This window comes from Solanum stenotomum, chromosome 4, assembly GCF_019186545.1.
Source record: "Solanum stenotomum isolate F172 chromosome 4, ASM1918654v1, whole genome shotgun sequence".
NCBI classification, from domain to species: domain Eukaryota; kingdom Viridiplantae; phylum Streptophyta; class Magnoliopsida; order Solanales; family Solanaceae; genus Solanum; species Solanum stenotomum.
The window spans coordinates 1,020,666-1,043,631 of NC_064285.1; the positions used below are offsets into that span (position 1 = coordinate 1,020,666).

The following is a 22,966-nucleotide window of genomic DNA, read 5'->3' on the forward strand; positions in this document are numbered from 1 at the left end:
TTAAATAAATTAAATTAAGATATTAATATGATTATTGACTTAAAATTTTGGGAGCTAAATTCCTTCTTTTGCATTTATAATTAAGTCTAACAACTCCTTTTTGGTTGTACAAATGTTAATTTAATGGTTTGTTTTCCTCCAAGAAAAACAATTTTTACCCTACATCTATAATAGTGTATTTATAGACAATAAGTTGAATATTAACTAATGGCTAATGAGTTGACTTGCATCCCTTATGAGTGAAGGTACTTGAAATGATAAAAACTTAGATAATATACAAACAAGTAAACTTAAAATAATGTACAAGCTAAGTTGCATGTGGAGTTCAACATNTCATAAATAAAGTAAATAAACTTATGAACTTCCCAACATTGATTAGTTACTTGAGTTAATTTATTTTGAAATTGTAAATTGTACTATAACGGTAAAATTGTAATTTCACTATGCTAATCATTGTTGCCTTAATCTGTGTGCTATTTCTAAAATGGACAACTAAATAGGGACGGAGGAGTATTAACTAATGGCTAATGGGTTGACTAGCATCCCTTATGAGTGAAGGTACTTGAAATGATAAAAACTTAGACAATATACAAACAAGTAAACTTAAAATAATGTACAAGCTAAGTTGCATGTGGAGTTCAACATGTCTCATCTTTCTAGATCATCAAACAAATAGAGGAGGAACATATGTCATCTAATATTGCATCGCGATGAGCTTAAATGAAACAGTAAAGATTCATACAGCGGACTTTACTCAGGAATTAGTCATCATCCATTGCACTTGTGTCATATTGTTCTCCACAGGCAAGACATCCCCGTTAGCTAAAGCTCGTGGTCTCTTCTTTAAAGCTCCGATGCTCGTGGGAGAAGCCATGCTTGTATTCGATGGCAAGCAATCACCGATGCTTGCAGGCATATCGGAAGCATTTTTGTTCTCATAACTCGAAACAACTTCAGGTAATGAAGAAACTGGGACAATCTCAACACAGTTGTTCGCGCCTTTGATTGCTAATTCAGAAAGCTGTTCCCTAGCAGTGTCTAGATCAGGAGATTCCACAGACGTGTAGTTAAGAACTTTACATGCTTTCTCGAGTATCGTTTGCAAATACTTGCCCTGTGCTTCGATACGAAGCTGGACATGGCGTTGTACCTGATTCAACAAACCACAAAAACTTTCGTTTGATTATGAAAACATACCATCAACTAACCTTCATATATGAACTTAAGAAAGAGATGATGTTACATTTGGTCCTGCACTTAATAGTATGAGGCTGTTTGGGGAAAACCGTGACGGGCTAGAACGGCCGAAAGAGGACAATATCACACCATGTTAAGAGTATATTTCGGGTTGGGTTAGCCCAACGAGGAGTTGAGACTCATAGTTACACAAACATTAGAACATGAGCAAGAAAAAGGGGAAGAGACCGACCTCTAGCTGCTCATGTAGTCTTCGTTGAACTTCCATCTGCACTCGAAAAGCCTCCGTTACTTGGTACCCACAGCTGAAAGAGATTTAAGAGCATATGAAATTGATGCAAAGCACAACATTTTCTTTCTAAAGAAGAAATTCTGAAAACACTACATACTCATTTATATCCTGGGCAACTACTTTTGATGAACCCAACGCAGAGGGACTTGTATCTTGACTCTCTGCCACACATGATTCTGTTAACACACATAGCTAGTAACAATGTAAGAATTAGGATTCAACTGCTCAAAAGGGTAAGATATAGCAACAACCGTCTTGTCTTCCTTATGGAAATAATAATCCACGTACTCACATGTCCATCATTAACTCCCGTCTTGTCCATATATATCCTCCCCTAGTTTACATATACTCTCATACCCATCATACATTCCTCTCAGAGATGTCAATAGTAACATATCAATGGAAATAATTATATTTAAAGCAAATGGCCAAAAATGTATACTACTATTTAGAGTTAGCAAAAAGTTCACTCTATAAGTAGCTTCGGAAATGGAAAGAAAGCAACAAAAGAAGAATGGCAATCAGATACTTGAATCTGAACACCTTATAACAATGATTTTGTTATTGTTATTAGAGGTTTTCAACAGTTTTATTCTTTTAGGAATTAAAGAGGACATGAAAAGACTTATAAAGAGAAATTGGAGAAGCATTTCCGGATTACTGAAGCCTTATGACTGCAGCATGTTTCAAAATTAAGCCATGTGAAAGGAATAGAATATCCAGATTACAACAACAAAATATCGAGTGTAGTTCCACAAAGTGGGGTTTGGGAAGGGTAGAGTGTACACAAACTTTACCCCTACCTTAGAGATAGGAGGTTGTTTCCAATAGACCCTCGGCTCAAGGAAAAACAGTCCAAAGCAGTCACGAAAAAGAATGATTGAAAGCAGTGCATTGAATTGTAAGTACATAATCATTAACGCGTCGTTTAAGGTTTTTAAGGTAATGGAGAAGTTGCAAGAAAGCTAAAATAATTAGGATAATTAGTAGGCATTGATCGGAGTGTCAAATACCATCTTTATAGCTCTCGGCTGCCTCCTTAGGTTGCTTCCCTAGGCGATATTTCTGCAAGGACATGTAAAATATAAAGAGTTCAAGGATCTGCTTGCAAACTAGAAGAAAAAAACTTTGAACTACTTATTCTTGATCTCTTTCTATTATGGCCCGAATCCTTTTGCTTTTCTTATTTGGCTAAAACCGAGAAACTGACTGTGTGAAGTAGTTATGCTTGATCCTTGTTTCTATTTCGTTATGAAACTTTTTTTCTATAGGTAAAACTGAGAGTTAAAGTGAACTATATTTAGTCCTTTTTTTTGGCTAAAATCATATGTGAGAACACATCATCAATTCATCAACAACGATGACTATGCCTCGGTCCTAAGCAAGTTGGAGTTGTCTATATCTATATGAATCCTCACTAACCGTGTTTCTTCACTTAAATTTTGTGTCATCACTAATTCATCACTAGAGCCATTTTGTCGAAGTGAATATCATTGAAACCTAGAAATTAGAACCATTTCACTCCTCAAGACTCACATTGAACTTGAACGACTTAAGGTCTAGCTTCGTATCTAAATAAATTCAAATTTAGGAAGTTAAGTAAAATTCCAAAATTGGCTTAAACTTAACCTTAATTCAATTTTGTGAGACACTAGATTTAAGGTTTTAGTTAAACTAAACTCTTCACACCTAAGGCACATAAGGATCTTGTGGTGGATTTTTTGATTGAATAGAGGGAAGCGCATCTTGGCAACTAAAAACACTTCTGTGAAGAACAGATGAGATGAGAAAAAAACCTGGAGGTGTGACTTCAAATGATATAGGGTGAGTCCTTTCACCCCCATTGCCTTCATAATTGTTTTCGGCGTTGCCTCTGCAAAGTGAAGCAATATTTAATTATCAAAAAGTTCATCAATTTGCTTTTCACTCACCAACCAAACAACATTATTTTCCTAGAAAATATTTTCGACTATGAAAAATGATCCTACGAAAGTAGAAAAAGAAGACATAGTAATACTAGTAAAAAAAAGAAGACAGACATATAAATTGAAATGAAGTAACATATGAATGTTACTAATGTATATAGTCTTGCAACTAAAAAAATGAGAACTTTACAACACAAGTCATTTTCTAGGAAAATATTTTTTTTCCAAGAAAGCCTCTAGTGTAAGTCAATTTAATTTCATATCATTTACTCCAACCAACATTATCCATCATTATCAATCTTCAATTCTAAAAGTTTTCATCCAAACACTATGCAACATTGCTTTTCACATGTAATCCTAGTAGCTCAGCTAGTTGTCTACCTAAACTCCACCTTGTAATCTCTCCCGCATTTTCCCATCCCCTACTCCCAATTTCGGAAAAATTAAAAAAATTGTTTTTCACTCACTAACCAAACAACATTATTTTCCTAGCAAGTACTTTCCACTATGGAAAATGATCCTACCAAAAGCAGTACAACAACAACAACAAACACAGTCTAATCCCACAAAGTAACATCTGGAGTGGGTATAATGTACGCAAACTTTACCACTAGCTTATAGGTAGAGATGTTGTTTCCGATAGACCCTCAGCTCAAGAAAAAACAGTCACGAGCTACAAGCATTTGTACAACTATAAATCAATCTCATTAAAGTTACTAAAAACAAAAGAGTGTCACATAAATTGAAACGAGTAACATACTATCCGGGCCCCCGAGTTGAGTAACAGCATCCACAAATCTTTCATGTAGCTCCGCCGTCCACCGGAGCCTAGGCCTATGGTCCGCCGTTAAAACCAAACAAGCATCCCCTGCCAAATTTGTCATTTCACCAGAAAGTGAACTCTGTAAACTATGAAGATGATGATGATGATGATATTCATTAACTCCTCCATTTCCATCAATACCCAAAGAAGAGTACATTTTCATCCCAAAAATTAAAAATTTCAAAGTTTTTCAAGAAAATGAGAGTGACCCACAACACTAATTTCCACTAAAATGAGCTCTAGTGGCAAGAAACATCAAAAAGATTGAATCTTGATTAGTTTTTTGGACATTCAAGAACAAATTTTTGACACCCAAATGGGTAAAATGGGTGGGGATGGGGGTGGGGTGGAGGAATTGGAAGGACAAGACAGCGATGTCCTGTTGTGTACTGTCGTTTTCTTGTCTCTATTTGCTGTCTCTATTCTCTATAGTATATAAGTGACAGGTAAGTTGACAGAAAAATGGGTAATGGGGGAGTTGGTAAAAGAAAAAAACTATTAGGGACATTGGTTGTGACATAATGGTGAGATTGTTTCATCGTTCTTAAAAAAAGATTTCGAATTTAAATTTTGAATATAGAGAACATCTTGTTAGTAGTGTCACCCCGGAATAGATCCTGGAGTGACAGATAAGTTAAGAAAAATGGGTAATGGGGAGTTGGTAAAAGAAAACAACTATTACAACATGAATCATCGTACATCGGTGAGATTGTTTCATCCTTACTTAAAGGTTTTGAATTTAAACTCGGGATACGAAAAAAAATATATTAGAAATGTCACTCAAAATGAACCCTAGTGCACGATCCAAATTTAATTGGGACTCTAATACGGGCCCCAAACATCGAATGAAACAACAAAAAAAAATAAAATTCTATCAGATTGTTTACAAGGGTTGAGGTTCAAACGACTTTTTCTTTTATTACGATCTTTTAATATATTTTTTTTCAAATATGTTATATCATAAATTATTGTTTTATTGTTGTTTATTGTCAATCTAAGATATTGAGTTTGTGGATTAGATGTGATCATTAAATCTCCTCTTACGAATAGTTTTTTAGTTTCTTGAACACAAGTTATGATAATTAATTAATTATCGTATAAGAAACATGTATCAATTCAAGTTGAAATAGACAAGTACTACATAGGTCGGTTTGAGTGGACATCAACATGGACAAGTTGATTATGGACTCAAAATTGGAGGAAGTGGACGGATATCTGATTTTGATGTTGTTATTTAACTTGTATTTTTTATGTATATATACTTTGAAATAAATCGTATTTTGTATACATAATTTTTTTGAAAATAACTTGGGATTTATTGTGTTTTAAATTCAACCTATGAATTTGATTTTTTTCAAAAAAGTTGCATAAAATTTCTGTGTAGATAATTTCATTATCTCTACTAAAATAGAAGTTTTATGTACTTTCTTTGCGGACCTTTACTTATTTATTATATTAAAAATATATATTTATTTCTATTTATCTAGTTTAAAAATTGAATGATAATTTATCACTAAATTATTACTCTGTCTTGATCATTTTACTTTGACTCTTGTATCAAAAATAATTATTTTATTTTATTTATCCATTTAACAAAATTAAGAGTGTTTTTCTCCCTTCATATTATCCTTAGTATTGAATAACTACATAAAACAAAAATAGTAAGAGTAGCAATCAAATTTAGAATTTCAAAAAACACACTAAGAAAGATAGTTAATTAGTAAAATGCATATTTAATTAAAGTTTTTGTAAGAATGAATCAAAAATAATTTATCTTTATTATTAACTATAATCATTTTCAAACTATTAAATTTAGCATAATGTATTTGAAAAATCATACACAAGTCAGTAATAATAAATAAGTAAAAATGAATGGAACCGTAATCTAATTGGTGGAGAGAGTTATATATATATATATGTTGTTGTGGGAGATGATAGATGTTGGGTAAAATTAGTTGAGTGTGCGAAAGCTAGCCTAATCAACTAGATCATAAAACAAAAAAATAATTAAAAAAAAGAGGAAAATAAAAGTAAATTCTTAAACCCTTTGAAGAACAAAAACCCCTTCAAATCTGAACCTCAAAAATCGACAAAATCAAAAGTGGTTATGGCCTCTTCACGAAATCTCTTCTCCCTTTTTCACAGACACAGAGGTTGTTTTTCTTTCTTTTGCTTGGTACATTAATTTTCATTAATTTCTGTAAAAAAAAATCTGATTTTTTAATGATTTTGTGTTGTGTTCAGTGATACCATTTGAGTTCTTGGGTCAGCCATCTTCAGCTTTGTTCTCTACTCACATTGTTGGGGACACCCCAATTCTTGTAAGTTCTCTAATTCTCTTTTTATAGTATATGTGTATTTGGTATGCTGGAAAAAGATTTAATTTTTGGATAATGGTTTCACTTTCTTCTAAGATATTTAATGAAAGAAAGTAACTTTGCTCATAATTTGTGAAAAAAAGTGTTCTTGGTGAAAAACAGATTTGTAGGGAGCCATTTCAAGAAAACTTTTTTATGGCATACCAAACACACCCTTTTAGTCTTTCCTTGATTTATTGGCATATTTTTATGTTCCTTGGTAATGTGAAGGTTAGAGATGTTATTCACAAGGCATTATATGATCCAAGACTTAATTTTGAACTGTTTGTGAAAAAAAAAATCTTCGTGAAAGCACTTTTCGGTTTTCAAGTTAACAAATAGTGGAAAATGATTTCGTTAAGGAACCATTTAAAGAAAACTTTTTTATGGCATACCAAAGACACCATTTTAGTTTTTTCCTTGATTTATTGGCTAAATTTAGTGTTCTTCGGTGATGTGAAGGTTAGAGATTTTATTCACAAGGCATTGTATGATCCAAATGTCGGGTATTTCTCCCAGAAATCGGCATCAGTTGGAGTTCTTGATAGTAGCATTAAGTTCAATCGGTTTGAAGGTAATTGGGGCCTGTTTTGCTTTACTGCGATGACTTAATAGGGATTTGTTGAATTGTGTTACTACATAAATTCTCAGTATCACACCCCAAATACAATCCTGAATTAATTGGAGAGTAATCAATCAATCAATGACAGTTTAATATGAAGCGGAATCAATCGAAAATTATGCCTCAAGTCTAAATTAGCTGGAGTCTGATATATAATCTGTTGTATCAATTTAGTTCTATTCAGGTGCAATTCAGATAGCATTAGTCATAGTTTATAAGAGCTTAGGATTACTGAGTATGCTATTATGAAGCTCACATAAGCAGCTTTTTCTTTAATATGAACTGTGATGCTTCAAACTTCGGTTTCAAGATTGAACTACTGGACTTAAAAAATCAAGTATTTTTCAAATTTTAATCAAATATAACGACTCACCTATATTTGTCCAATCTTTGCGGCAAATGGTTACTATTGAAAGAAAACTTTCAAGAGTATTTGTATGAAAGCCCTGAACAACTATTCCTCAAACTGCTCTAACAATTTCCTCAGTTAAACAGTAATTACCGGGAATTTATAAAACTAAGGAAGCAGGAGATGTGAAATGTTAAGATGCTTTCAGTTGCATGATTGTGCTATTTAAAAGTAGATGTCATTTTTTCAAATCAGTAAATGTATGATATATTGTCCTTACAAGATGGAAAATATGAATGTTTTAGGTAGGAAAGCATACATGAAACATTTGGATAAGATTTACAAGCAGAGTGATGTCTCATGGTTTACTCCAGTGGAGCTTTTTAAGGTAATATTATTGTCCTTTATCCTTCTAAATGTGATTGTTAATTATATATGAGAAAATGATGTAGACTATCTCCTAAGATAGTCTTGGGAAAATTCTTTATCTTATTATGAGTAGAGAATAATTACTTGATCTTATGGTAGACTAATGCTTCTATAGTCCCATTTGAGAAGTCACTTTTGTATATTATCAACTCCGGGAGAGTCCTTTCTCTCTTTTTCTTGCTTCATATTGTATTGGAGCCTAGCTTGGTAATGACTTAAGTAGTTTTCTGCCAGAGTTTTCTCTCTTTTTTTTTCTTGCTTCATATTGTATTGGAGCCTAGCTTTGTAGGGACTTAAGTAGTTTCTGCCTACCTAGGTGTCTGCTGGCCTAAGTTTTCCTGTGTTGTCATTATTTTACTAGTCTTCTTGTCTCTTTATGGTGACTAGTCTAGGAGTATGCCTCTTTTTTCCAATGACCGCTTTGGCATCAGTCTCCACCATTGCATTCTCTTCTGTTACTCTTGGGGCCCTTTATTTCTGCAGTACATACCACATTCATCTAGGACTGATATATCATTCTATGTCAACTAACCTGTCAAATCATCTCTGCACATCTAAATGTCTAGTTAAGAGTCTTTGTCTATTGACCTATTAAGTCAACCGTCCCTATTTATTCAAGGAGGACCACATTAGAAGTTATACAACTATGCTGTGCCATGTTATGAAACAATAAACACTTTCGGCGTATTTGAGTTGATTATTCAGTTTTCACTTACAAACTCAACTTTTATTGTCACCCTTGAGTTTGAGGCACATCGAAAGTCAACAGAATTAATTAAGTTATATCTTAAAATGTGTGTAGATTTAATGAACTTGATTATAGAATATTATGTAGGATATTTCATAGGTTATACTAGAAAGTTTTGTACTTAAAGGTAACAGAACAATTACCTTGTTTTACTTATATTAAGACTCTTATACAAGGAGTCTCTTGTATATTGTCAATAATCAATTTATGATGACTTTTCTTTCCTCTTCTCTTATCTTGTTCAAAATGTAGTTGTGCACCACTCACCGCTCTAAGAGCCTGTTTGCCAATCTTTAAAAAAAATTGCTTGTTCTGGAAACAACTTTTTGTCAAATGGTACTTCCGGATTATAGCAGTTTGTGGTTGGCAACACTTTTGCTAGTATTATAGAAGCAGTTTGTTTATGGTAAAGCTTTCCAGAATTGTTTTGAGCATCTCATTATGAAAAATATCATGTAACATTCACTTTATAATTAGTATTATTTAAGTAGGATAAATAGTTTGAGTCTTTGAGATATTTAGATAAGCAATTTGAAATATTTATTATGAGAGACCTTACTTAAGTTTACCAGTCTCGTTTAATTAAAATGTAAAAAACCAAACAATAATCACAAAACAGAGATAGAGAACACAATGAGACTTTGATAGTGGATGTGTTGTCGAAAATGCGTGCAGTTACTTTTTGTCCATATTGTTTTGATAGTTTGGTAAATATAAATTAATGTTGAGGGTATATGAGTGCTGAAGAAGGTTCATTCTCATTTTAAGACAGTTTAGTTGAGGTAACCAAAATTTTCATCCGTCTGAATCTTTCCTTTTCACAACTTTTTTGTTGTTTACTATTTTAGTAGTTAGATGAACTCATGTCATATGGAATTTTCTGCAGCCCTGGTATGCACATGGGATAGCTGAATCCATTTTGCGTACTACAAACCTATCTGTTCCACTTAAAGTAAGTTCCTTAATATTGAAAGAACGTAGTTTTTTAGCTGCATTATGATCTTTACATTGTCCACTGAAGCTTATTAATGTACATGCTCTCTACATATTCATCTTAAATTTTCCTATATTGATAAATCCTTCATCTTAAATTTTACATATTCATCGTAAATTTTACATGTTGACCGTCAGTTTTTTGGGTGTAGATATATGAAATAGGTGGTGGATCAGGAACTTGTGCAAAAGGCATCCTGGATTACATAAAGTTAAATGCACCTACAAGAGTTTATGATAATATCAGTTACACGTATGTGATAATGCTCCTACTGCCTTTCCTAATTGAGAATGCTACACATGATGAACTTGTTGTGGCCTGGCTTTAGAGTTACAGAGTAAAAAATTCTTTCAAATTATGCGTGAAATAAAGTGAAGGAAAAATTTGTTTAAAGATCTTTAGGGCATCCAAAAGGGCTTATAAAGGTCTTGTACTACACTGCTACTCCATTTACGGTCTTAGTGTTAAATACTTAGATTCTCCCTATGGTCTTCAGAGCAGATTATCAGTGCAGCATATTGTATGCTACTCCTTTGTCATTCTTTTCTGCACAGGTGCTTCATTCAATCAATCCTTAAAGAAATATTAAAGCCCATCTTCTCTTGAGTGCAGGTCAGTTGAAATCAGTTCCTCACTTGCAGCAAAACAGATTCAAACTGTTGGCGAAGTTGATAGCCACTTATCAAAGTTTAGAGTTGAGCATCGTGATGCTACTGACAGAAACGGATGGGGTATGATGCTGTAATTTATCTGATCCTGTTCTTTATTTCGCACTATTGCTTAGTGGCTTCTTGATAAAATAAACAAACAAATTATGATTAACAGCTTAAGTTGCATTGTCATAGATGATATACATGTAAATACATCCTGGCTCATTGATCCTATTAATGTGGATTGAAATTCAGTTTGTTTGGTTTCTAAAGATTGACCTATTCTGCACACTAAAAGAAGTTTTCTTGATGAAGCAGGGGATGTGAATGAACAACCTTGTTGGGTCATCATGCTAGAGGTATGAATATTTTCTTAATTCTTATTTTTTGTAATAAGGTAAATAATTTTGTTAATGTGGGAAAAACTCCCGTAAACAAGCCATGTACCAAATAGTAGAGAACCGTCATAATATACGGTTCTCTACAAATGTCACCCAATCTTTTAAACGGACAAGGACTACATGGGTGAACCAAAAATTAAGAATAAGAGGCTATTCCCCAGATGTACAAAATAATTGTCTAGCCCTCAAAAGCTCTCCTACTTTGTCTATTCTTCTATTTTTAATCTTCTTAGGAAAATATGGTAAATTACTTGTGTATTAAAATTGACTGTCTTGCTTTCTTATTCGGTGGTTTATTAAGCTCAATATGATAAAAGAAATTAACTAGTTGGTGAAAGTTGCCTCCTCTCTTACAATGCTGATTACAAAGATATGGCATGCTCGTAATGAGCATTTTGCAAATCATACAAGAATGTAATCACAATTCATGTATTTTGGATTCTGCAATACCCCATTAAACTTTGAGCCCGAAAGGTTGTGTCCTCAGAAAGAGTAATTTTCTGGCCTAAACTAAGTAGTATATATCCATAAAGTAGATATTGAACCATCAACTTTATTCCTTGAGCTTATTAACGATTGAGTAATCTTTTAGGTGCTTGACAATCTTCCTCATGATCTCATTTACTCTGAGAATCAAACATCTCCATGGATGGAAGTGTGGGTTGAAAGAAAACAAGGGTAATTCACTCTGTACTGTTGAAATGACTTATTGATGCTGTGCTCTGGAATTTTTTTAATTTTTTTTTTTTACATTTTTGACTGAGATGTTTCTTCAATAGTATATAGGTGGATGGATAGCCTCAAGAATGTTGCTAGGAAAGTAGTATTTGCACAAGCATAGTTATCTACAACACTTGCTCTGTGTGATCATTCATGCATGTAGGTCATCCGACTTTTATGTTTACCTTGAGTGCTTTTAATGAAATTAATTGGTAACTATGCCTTGAGATGTCTTATGTGTCCCTCTTTTTTTCTTCTTCTCTTTGGGTGGTTGGTCTTTCATTCATAGAGTTTTATCTCCTCTCTGCATAAAAGGGATTATTGAGGGAAAATATTGAGATGGACTTTCTAGATACATATTTATGGAATGATCCCTTGCCCTTTGATTGATAAATCCTGAGAACTAATAGAAGTAGCAGTAAGTATTGGTTTTTTGTCATAAGGATCTCTTATGCCACTCCCCACTCCATTCACACAAAGAGTAAGAGAAGATAAGTTTGCTTTATAGCTGGATTTAGCTTGATGCTGAATTATTTTGGATTGGCGATTTTTTCATTAGTAGGTCTAATGGCCGAGCAAGATTGTCAATCTGTCTATAATGCTAAAACACATATTGTCTTCTTTTAACAGGGAAGAACTCTCAGAGTTGTATAGGCCAATTGAAGACTCCTTAATCAAATCTTGCATAGAAATCATAGATATGCCTGATGCTACAGCGGGCGGGAGCAGGGTTAGTTCAGGCATGAAAAATATTTGGGCAAAAGTCTTTCCTAAGCCAAGATGGTGTTGGCTTCCCACTTGTTGCATGGTAATAATTCTGCAATGTTGATTGAGGTCTTTCCTCAGTTTAGGTTAACATATTTAATGCTCAGGGTTGGTAAAAAATATCATATACTCATGCAGTACTACTTCCTAAAATTCAGAAACTTCTACAAGTTTTACATGGAGCTTTACCGAAGATGTCTTTAATCGCTTCCGATTTCAGTTATCTACCTGATGTTAAAATTCCTGGTGAAAGAGCTCCACTGGTTTCAACAAAGGTACATTATCCCATTGATTTTCTGTGCTTCTTTGTAGCCTCTTTCGATCTTTCATTATACTCGTACAACTAAAACATCTTAGTCAAATTAGTTTGTCAGTGTCATTTTTTGGATGATGGTGGTTGGAGGACTGCAGTGGGTTGTCAAATGAAGCAATTGTCTTCACATGAACTATTAGGCTAAAATGCAATAATTGTTCATTCATTGCTGATCCTATGCTGGTTACTGTCCGTATCTTTTCTCATTGTGACTATGACTATGACTATAAAGCATGCATGTCTTGTTGGACATTGGGGTCTGAGCCCTACCCGGGTTGGAGAAACTGATGGAACCTTGAAGGGGAGGCAGTCAGGAAACAAGAAAAAAGAGAGAAAAGGAAATTTGAGCTACTAAATATTGCAGTATGTTGGTTAAAATACTACTTGCGCTTCTTTAGCCATAAACTCTCATAATTAGCTTTTCCACTCCCACAAGTTGTGTCTAGAAGAGAAAATAATTAAGTCTTGAAGACTCCACATTTGGGGAAGATGCTTATGCTCTCCATGTTGGGGACCTTACTATTCTCTTCATAGTGAATAAAATTTCAGAAAGCAACTTTTCCATGTCCAAAGTTAAAATATGAAAGATCTATAAATATGCATCAAAAGGTACAAAGTTGTGGAGGATACGTCTTTTTAGGAAAAAAGTGATCTCAGATGAGTTCTGTGATGCCATAGAGAACTTACTAAACCCAGATGAAAAAAAGTTCATGTAATGAAACCATCATGGCCTTTTGTTTTGGTCACCAGCACAAAAAGCCTTTCACAACAGACACAACTCCCCCCACTCTCTGTTGTGTGTTCCTCTTTTAAGTAGCTGCAGGGAAAGTACTAGGAAAGTTTGAGTACTATTTAAAAGAAATGCCTTCCATCTCCTCTCTTGAATCTGTTATTTCAATCTCCATGAATATCCACTAGGGATGACTCGTCCTGTGCATCTATTGCTATGGAACATGGCCTTTCGTCTCATTTTTGTACTTCCTTTAATTCTAAATGTTACATGGATCCTTCATTTGCCTCGTGCATATCCTATCCGTGTTGGATAGATGTGTCATGGTATGGGTACTTTTCTGGATTCTTTTAAATTTATCAAAACTAGAAGAAGTCAAGAAACTGCACATACCTTCATAAATGAGTCCATGTAACATAGCTTTTAGTGTTTTTCTTTTCCTTTATTAGTTTATGCATTTTCATAATAATAAGTTAACCGACATCTTAAAAATTCATTTACCCTTTTCATATTAAATGCAGAAAGATGGCAGCAGCTCTGATTACAACAGTTATTTGGACGCTAAGGTGATATGATCCTTATCTTTTGTAGTCCTCCCTGGATTTAATCATGAAATGTTGTTTATACGAGATATTTGCTTGATGGACTTCCACTCCAGCAAAGAGAATACTTTGTTTTTCGTTTCACGCTTCTCTACTGTAGTCACAATTTATCGACTGATGGGAAAACATGTTAGAAACTCTTTTGCTTGTGAAGGTGATTTTGATCCCCTTAATCTTTCTGTGTTCCTCTCTGTCTGTCCTATTAAAGTATGACCCTTTCCTGATAGAGTTATTCGGTTGTTATCTGAATAAATTTCTTGTCAACTTATGTAGGAGTTATGTATTCGATATTTTAATCATTATGCTCCTGATCCCGAATATGTGAAACTTTGAATATCTGCTGTGTAATAACATCTGTACTTGGCCGCAATGGCTTATATATATACATTTTTATTTGCAGGGGGACGCCGACATATTCTTTCCAACAGATTTCTTTCTCTTGGAACAGATGGATCATTACTGCTCTGGGTGGATGAAGCAGCAAAAAGATGGCGAGCCATTGAAGCGGGGAAAGAAAAGACGTACTCTTTCGGTAATTCCTACCCTTCATCTGTGAGACACCAAAGTTCTCCTTTTGTATTTTTCGTTGGTTTATATTCATTCATGTAAATATTTGTTATAGCTCGACACCGCAGCATTTATGGAAGAATTTGGTCTCCCAACAAAGACGAGAACTAAAGATGGATATAATCCCCTCCTGGACGACTTCAAGAACACCAAAGTTTATTTGAGCGTTCCCACACACAACGTCAAATAGACCATTCCTTTTTTTCCTCTTCTATAGCAAGGGCGTTCAAGGAGGCACGTAACACAAGTGTAGAGAGGACACTTCTCAGTGTGACTTGAATTGATGAAACATATTGTTCAACCGTCAGTTCAGCTTCTGGAAAACAATATTTGAAGACGCGGGAGATAACAGAGTTCGCGATGTCCTTCTGTAGCAATGATATCGAGGTAGCAGTATCTGAGAGTTTGTGTGATCAGATCAAGATTGTTTGTGATTCTTGGTTACAAACGTGTTAATGATAGTATCAACAGCTGAGAGTGGTAGAAGAGACGGATAGTAATATTTATATACCTCAAATGGCAATATTTACAGGAAATAATGAGAATCTGTTGGTTTCTAATATCTGTGTTTTGCCCTTTTCTTCCTTTTCCTACTAAGTTTTGGTTTTGTAGTCATCTTTCAAGCTGGTTATGTAAGTCACATATTTGAGCGGTGGAAACAATCGCTAAGCAATAATGTTTGTATTTGGATAGGTTGTCTACATCACATCCCTTGGGATGCGGTATTTTCTCAAATCCTGCACTCACGCCTCCTTACTTCTTTACTGCTCCTTCCCCTCACCCTCAAGTCACGAACTAATGTAAGTTCTTTCAGTCCTTTTCAAGCTAGCATAGTTGTTGATATGTAATAGCTCCTCTCTAGCTTGGAGCCTGGAAAAGCAAAGTCCATTCTATAATACGCCGTAACCATCCACCCCGTCCCGTGCCTCGTTTGCTAAGTGGGCTCATAGTCCAAGCCTCTTGGTCCGAGTAGGGGAACCCCATCGTGATGGCTTGGCATGGAAGGAGGGCTACCCAAAAAGTCTAGAATGCTTTGTGCATGCACTGAACAATGTTTTTTTAAGACGGACTATCAAGTTTATTTTTAATATTTTTGGTCTATTAAACAAGTATAATTCATGTAACCATTGTGCAAAGAATGAGAAACAAGGCAATGGTCATATTACATATAGCTTCTTCTTTTTTAATCTATCAACAAAGGATTAAAAAAAAAAAACTATTTCCATATGGTAATTCCGTTCTATGTAAATCAAATAAGAGAGCTAAATCACACTAAACAAGCTTCGTGCGAACTTGAAACGCCCATTTGAGAGATCACTTGCTCAACTAACTTAGTCACTTTTAATGGAAAAAATATATGATAAAATATTTATATACGTTTTAAATTTGCATAGTTAATCTAATTATGATAAATCCAAATTTTGCTTCTTGAGATTAAAATAAAGTTTAAAATCCATTATTTTAAAAATAGATATTTTTATTGTTTATTTTTTAGGGATAAAGAGAATCCTTTTTGTAAAAAAATCCATTGGGTTGTAGTCCCTCCCTCTCTTATCCAACTATAAAGGGCTCTACTAATTTTACTGTAAATTCACTCTCTCGCCGGCGCCGGAAAAGTATATCCAACGGCGATTGGTGGTTTAGAGTCCATTTTTTTTGTTTTGCAGATAAGGACCTCAAGTTTCGAATTGACGGTCGTCTTCTCCGGCAAAGTTGATACTACTACTTTCCCGTTTATCATTTGGCAGTTTTTTTCTCCGGCGAAATTGAGTTGTAAGTTCCTCTTTCTGTAAAATTTGTTGTATCTTTACTAATTTGCCGTTCTGAGATTGAGATATTTGGATAATTTGAGTTTTATTTGAACAAATAATTTCAAGTATTAAGTATGTCAATTCTAAGCATTTTGAAATCTTATGAGTTAAGATTAGTATGTTAGAGAACTTGATAGTAATAGTTTTTTGATAATTGTGTTGTCTGGGCCAGCTTTTGCGCCTACATTTGACCAATTCCACGGGATACCAAAAACAGGCAACGGGTAACTCTGTCCGAACAAGGCTAGAATATGTGAGAAGAAATGAGTTAGAGTTTTTATTTGAACATGAGACCTCGTTGTTCTCAACTCACTTAATTGACTAGTAGGTCACTCCTTTGAGTGATTTATGCTTAAAATAGAAGACTATGAATCTCCAAGTCAATGGTGAGCCAGGCGCGGGTGATAACTCTTTGCCAAAAAAGAAGAAGAAAGAAGTTAATATCAGTTTTTAAAAAGTTTGGGGCTTTGTTAAGAGGAGTTAAAACTCAAAAGTATACTTTGTAGGCTTCCAAATCTTTAGAAATTTGGAAGGTGAAAAGTTCAAACATGAAAAGCTAAGGAGCTGCCTTTTTTTAACCTTCTTTGAGAGTTCTGGTGGTAGTCCAAGCTGAGCTGATAACGTTCGCACACTAGATAATGGTGCATGAGAGAAGGAAGAATCTTATTGCAATAGGTAATAATGGTGAAAAAGTGAGCAGCAGTGATACCTCTGTCTTTCAGTTGTGATTTCTATAGTTTTACATTTGTTAAGCCAGGGCCTTTGAAATTTTAGCTTTGTGACACTATTTTGTGGTGTCTTTGGTCTCAAGCTTCATACTTCTGTTATTTTTTAAGAGACATCATTTGAACTAAGGTAAAATACCAATTTATACTCAAGTGTGTTTTCGTTTCCTATTGTTTTTGCTTCTTCATTCTTGCCCTTTCTTTTTGTCTTTGTGTTTTACTTTTACTTTCTTCCTCCCTCTCCCCAAGTAGTACCCATCAAATGTGTGTTTGGGGTAGAAATTTGATAAAGGAAGACGGGAACTGAAAAGGAGGGAGATTAACAAACCACTAGTATGGTTGGGGGTGGAACTTTTGGGTTGCAGTGGTGATTGGAGGTTGGACTATATGAGCTGAATTGAAGCTATGAGATGAATGCTGATAGAGCTAGATGAGGAAGGAGGAGTCGGAGGAGGAAAACGAGAAGTAGCAGCAGCAGCAGCAGAAGGAAAAGAGAACATAGAAGCAGGAAACCAAAAGAAAACGTATATATGACTGAAATAGGAATAGAAGAAAAGAAGAACTTTTTAGTTTGTTTGTGAGTGGTAGATTACCAACTGTAATGGCAGTTGGGATTTGACGGGAAGATCTGAAGGTACTTGAAGAAGGACAAGAAGAAGAGGAGAAAAGGAGATGATTTGAGTCAGAAATAAAAGAGGAAAAAGAAAGAATATAATTTAACTCCCGATTTTATCCTTGGTTTTAATAGAATGTTAGTAGCAATGAATAGAAGGGTGAATCAGCATATTATCTTTGTTATTACAGTTCCATGGATAACTTGTTCAAATTTTGTTTCAGAAAATGCCAAAGCGATGAAAGTGAAAAAATTTCAGTTCACTTTGAAGTTTGAAGGTCTAGAGAAGTTCAGCGTTTGTCTAATTTGTGATTTATATTCATATTGTCGTCATATTTTAACTTAGTTTCTCATGGAAAAAGCCAAAGTAGTGTTGTTCTAAGTTTCTTTATCACTCAAAAAGACTAAAGAAAGTTACTCGTTTGCCTAATTTTGTATTTTCATACATAATCATCTCATCTTAATGTGGCTGTGTTGTGTTTTGGTTATTTTTAGATTGCTGTGTTGCTGAGTCGTGATCGTGCACCATAGACTATCTCTCTTTACAATGGCATCTCTGTCATGGTGGAATCCCGCTCCTGCCACTGCTGCAATGGCAGCTTGTTCTCCATCTCCAACGTCCTGTAAAACCTCCAACTCATTAGCACTGCCGCGCTCTGTGTTTGTCAGTAAGCAAGAAGAGTTGATGAAACAATCCAAGGGACTTTTGGTTAAAAGACAACAACAGTCGAAGAAGAAGAACAATTCCACCAATTCCAGACGTACTACCAGCATTCAATGTCTCTCGCAGGAACAAAAATGGACTCATGAAGGTTCCATTACCGAGTCTCTCCCCAATGGCATGTTTAGGGTCAAATTGGATAACGCAGATGTGGTACTGGGATACATTTCTGGGAAGATACGAAAGAATTTCATACGGTTGTTGCCTGGAGACAGAGTCAAAATCGAAGTAAGTCGTTATGATTCCAGTAAAGGACGCATCATTTATAGACTCCGTGGTGGTCGAGAAGGGTAGGAGTCTCAGTGGTGGTGTAAGGCTATTTTGTACGCGAACGGTGACCGTCTTTGCTAATGAACCACCATTCACATGTTCCTATCCTTGCTTATGAGAAGAGAACCTAGAATGTATATTCTTATACTTGGAATATTCATAGGCATTTTACCTTTTGCTCTTTAACATTTATGTTGTGATAGTAAACCAAGACTGGAAAAAGCAAAACTTGTGCATCTTTTTGGCTATTTTCTTGATTGCTTTATTCCAATTTGAATTTATCTGCAGATCGATCAAGTTGCGTTTTAATATAATGTGAAACGATAAACATGTTTGTGAATCTTGGACCAGAGATGGACACATGATTTTCACAAAGGGGTTCATCATTTGCTAAATATACGTAATAATAATTTCATTCAAGAAACTAAGCACATAGAAATTGAATATTTTCATATTGTATGCGAAAAAAGTAGCTTAATAAAATCCAAAGTTAATTTGTTCCAATATATTTATTATGATCATAGCTAGAATGTGGAACACATACTAATATATAGGTACGTAAAATAAAAATCTAGGCTAAGCTAATTAACTTCTTTTTTTGTTATAATTAAAACTAAGATTAATAATTAAATTAAATTATTGAAGTACTTTCAAGGGTTGTTTGGTAATCCAACCCTCATCATCAATGAAAGATAGACTAATTAATTGTTGTAACTCATGTTGGCTCAAAATTGCTTTCCATAACACTCTTTTTGAAGTGTTTGATCCCATTCCTTTGCATCTTTCCTCAGCAAATGTTAATTGTTTCCTAAATCATAAACAAAAAAAAAAAATGAATATAATTAAAATCAACACAAAAACTAATGCATAAGAAACTTAATTAATTAATTGACCTTGACACTAATGTAAGATAGTCGAGCGAGTGAGTTCAAATACCAGATGATTAAATCAATATGTTTAGTAGCCCTAACTCATGACACTAATGTAAATTAATCGAACAAGTGAATTTCAAATACCAGATGATTAAATCGGTACGTTTAGTAGCCTTAACTCATGACACTAATGTAAATTAATCGAACAAGTGAATTTCAAATATCAGATGATTAATCGGTACGTTTAGTAGCCCTAACTCATGACACTAATGTAAATTAGTCGAGAAAGTGAATTTTGAATACCAGATGATTAAATGGGAAAAGAACTTACTCTTTGCCACCAAAGACTCCAACATCCCAACCTTGAGGAGTGATGACATTAGACATAGAGGAATCATAGAATAAAACTCTTGCATATTGTCTCCATGGTCTACCCAAGAAAATTTGTCCATTTCCAATAACATTACAATTCTTGAACACAAATCCACTTGTATCATTAGGGTTTTCTCTTCCATGTGCTGTTATATACCCTATTAATCCATCTAAAGCTCCTGCATTTACTGATATTGTACAATTCTGCATATAAATACACAACATTAAAATAAGAAGATTTTAAAATGATATACTATATAGTGTATAGTTTATAGGAGAAGATTCTTAAAACAACGGTAAAGTTTAGTAATTTTTGTTTACACCTTATATTATATAAGGGAATGCATAAAATATTTAGAAACTTAGACTGTGAACTAGTTATTCATGTTATATATTAACTTGAGGTCGTTGAACTCATAAACTTCTAATCTTTGAGTTCATGGGTTTGAGTCATGAAAACATGATTACTAATGCTTCTATCCAGATAGATTGCTAACATTGCATTGCTTGGGTGCGGCCTTTTCGTAGATCCTACATGAACGTAAGATACCACGTGCATAGTTGGGTGAAGCAAAATTTGAAGCTTCTAAGTTCTGGACTCGCCATCATATCCATAAATCATTTTAGTTACTAGGTTCACAATTAAATATTTATGATACTTCATGGATTCGTCCAAACATAACTTGTACCTAAATATTATATATAACGCCGTTCCTTATTAAATACACCGAGCTATCTTTTTATTTTCTTATAAAATAAAACATATCTATAACAATCATTCACTATAATAATATTGCACTATAACGTTTAAGTTTTTTTGTAACCAATTGTTTCAAAAGTTATCATTACGTTATAAAAGTCAAATTTATCTGACCAAATGACACTATTATAGAAAGATTTGGGAGTTTTACCTCATAAATAGATTGCCCATTACCAAAGATGAAATCAACAGCTCCTTCAATGTTACAAAGTTTGAAATAATGTCTTCCTTCAACATCCCATAATGTGTCTTGAAATCCAAGAAATTTACACTTGTAAAATACACATTTGTCACCAGAAATCATGCCTGCCACTGCCACCACCCTTGGATTTTTGTTGCTTTTTGGAGGATAATTATAAGAATTCTGATAATTATATAAATAAATAAATAAATTCAAACCACTTTATTGTCAATAATTTATAACAATAAAGCTTAAAAACACATATTAGAAAAATAGTATACTAGTCTATTTCAAAAAGAATTAAAAATAGTAGTGTAAATTTATGTAGCTCGAATTATTCAAAAATGTTATCGAATGTGAATGGTGCATTTTTGAGGATCGGACATGAGTACACCAACAATAATTTTGAAAAGTCTGTGCAACATAACTACAAAATTAAATAATTTCTTTTTTTCTTTACTTGTTGATGTAAAAATTATCTTTTCTTCAATTAAACGAAAGAAATTATAATATTTCCACAATTTAAGTAAATTCGAGATATACAAATTCTCTTTTTGTAATAGTAAAAGGAGTTTAGTTATTGGACCAAGACATAACCTTTACTTGTTCAAAAACGTATATCTCTTTTGAATAAACAAATCTATTTTTACAAGTTCATTATTATAAGGATCGAACTAATGACGCATTCAATTTTTTTTATATAATTAAAATTATTTTTCACTTACTATAAATGTGATACTTTCCACAATTGTATTGTGAGCTTCAGTAGTGAAAGTAGCATCAGTAGCAATTGAGCCATGAGCATCCCAAGTTACAATAACTTCTCCACTTTTATCTCCTTTTAGATAAATGTATGGCTTCTCTCTAGGAATTTTCACTTGTTCCCTACACACAAAAATATCACAAAAAAATCATATTAAAATAATATAGCATATTACTAAAATAATAATTTAAGTTTTATAAACTGACAATATATATATATTTTTTTTGTCATCATGTATAATCTAACTATATAAATGTCGTGATCGTGTTGAATCCTTGAAAAATAGTATTTTTAAAGATTGATTGATACGATTGTAGTAATATTTTTAGAGAGTCGAAACCTATAACAAGAAAAATACGTTGAATTTCATTGTTAGTATAATCATTCTATTTCAATACTGAACAAATTCTATATAGTTAAACAGTAAAATTCATTGTTGATTCAGTTTAGTAATAATTAAGGAATGAATTATAATTTAAAAGCTATTAACTATGAGCTATTTAGCAACGAAGTTCATAGCTGGTTTCAATTAAAAAAAATTGTAACTTAAATCCGAAAAAATATAGCTATAACAATATACTAAATTGATACTTATATTGTTTTATTTAGCAACAAAGTTCATAGCTAATTGTTAGCGTATATAACTTAAATTCTACAAAGAATATGTAAAGCAAGATACTAAATTGATATCTATATTGTTATTTAGCGATAAAGTTCATAGTTAATTTCAATTTTTTGTTTAGTGCCACCATATATATAAGTTAAATCTGTAAACCAATATACAAACCAAAACCAAGATACTAAATTGATATATTGTTATCTAGCGATAAAATTCATAGCTGATTTTTTAATTACTGTTAGTATACATAACTTAAATCCATAAAACACTATATAAACCAAAACCAAGATACTAAACTAATACCTATATTGTTATTTAGTGATAAAGTTCTTTTTTTTTTTCATATGTCTACTGTTAGTATATATAACTTAAATCCGGAAAAAAAACATATTAACCAAGATACTAAAATGATACCTATATTGTCCAGGTTTGATGAGAATACAGATCCAATATTGATTATTTTGAGGGACAGAATCAATGGCTGATTGAATAGTTGCAAAATTGCCATGTCCAGATGGATCAACATACACTGTTGGATTCTTTTTTTGCTCATTAAAATGAAAATCACTAAGAAAATTTGCATTTCCAAGTTCAATAATTCCTAGAAAGAAAATTAAAAAATTAAAGAAAAAAGAAGACATTTTTAAGAAAAAGATAAGTATAAGATTAAAAGTTATTACAACTTTATTTTAAAGAGTTGTATAGAAAAAATATATAACTATATTATATATGTAAACCCTCAATTTAATACAACTCTATATTAAGGGGGAAGGAA

The 22,966-nt window shown here is 33.3% G+C and overlaps 4 protein-coding genes across 5 annotated transcripts; 2 read left to right on the forward strand and 2 right to left on the reverse strand.

Moving 5' to 3' along the window:
• Window positions 1-622: 622 nt before the first annotated feature.
• On the reverse strand, window positions 623-4,589 carry LOC125863065 (protein PHR1-LIKE 3-like). 2 transcript variants are annotated; one of them, XM_049543212.1, is made up of 6 exons: window positions 4,175-4,589; window positions 3,286-3,362; window positions 2,503-2,554; window positions 1,587-1,650; window positions 1,430-1,502; window positions 623-1,150 (listed from the first exon to the last, which is right to left on the reverse strand). In XM_049543212.1, exons 1-6 carry the CDS (start codon window positions 4,398-4,400, stop codon window positions 755-757), a joined length of 888 nt encoding a protein of 295 aa, XP_049399169.1. In that variant the 5' UTR covers window positions 4,401-4,589; the 3' UTR covers window positions 623-754. The 2 variants fall into 2 exon arrangements, with proteins under 2 accessions (XP_049399169.1, XP_049399168.1); XM_049543211.1 differs by having other exon boundaries at window positions 1,587-1,665; window positions 4,175-4,588.
• A 1,663-nt stretch (window positions 4,590-6,252) lies between these two features.
• Window positions 6,253-15,167, forward strand: LOC125863137 (protein arginine methyltransferase NDUFAF7 homolog, mitochondrial). The gene is made up of 14 exons (XM_049543288.1): window positions 6,253-6,390; window positions 6,482-6,558; window positions 7,057-7,168; window positions 7,871-7,953; window positions 9,629-9,694; window positions 9,888-9,988; window positions 10,349-10,467; window positions 10,705-10,745; window positions 11,380-11,465; window positions 12,138-12,315; window positions 12,431-12,547; window positions 13,837-13,881; window positions 14,318-14,449; window positions 14,540-15,167. Exons 1-14 carry the CDS (start codon window positions 6,345-6,347, stop codon window positions 14,672-14,674), a joined length of 1,338 nt encoding a protein of 445 aa, XP_049399245.1. The 5' UTR covers window positions 6,253-6,344; the 3' UTR covers window positions 14,675-15,167.
• An 837-nt stretch (window positions 15,168-16,004) lies between these two features.
• On the forward strand, window positions 16,005-18,909 carry LOC125863109 (translation initiation factor IF-1, chloroplastic). The gene is made up of 2 exons (XM_049543249.1): window positions 16,005-16,257; window positions 18,129-18,909. The coding sequence occupies exon 2, from the start codon at window positions 18,181-18,183 to the stop codon at window positions 18,646-18,648; it is 468 nt and encodes a 155-aa protein (XP_049399206.1). The 5' UTR covers window positions 16,005-16,257; window positions 18,129-18,180; the 3' UTR covers window positions 18,649-18,909.
• Window positions 18,910-19,195: 286 nt separating this feature from the next.
• Window positions 19,196-22,845, reverse strand: LOC125862810 (probable pectinesterase 29). Its single transcript, XM_049542931.1, has 5 exons — window positions 22,606-22,845; window positions 21,535-21,694; window positions 20,780-20,992; window positions 19,828-20,072; window positions 19,196-19,432 (listed from the first exon to the last, which is right to left on the reverse strand). Exons 1-5 carry the CDS (start codon window positions 22,830-22,832, stop codon window positions 19,261-19,263), a joined length of 1,017 nt encoding a protein of 338 aa, XP_049398888.1. The 5' UTR covers window positions 22,833-22,845; the 3' UTR covers window positions 19,196-19,260.
• Window positions 22,846-22,966: the final 121 nt, after the last annotated feature.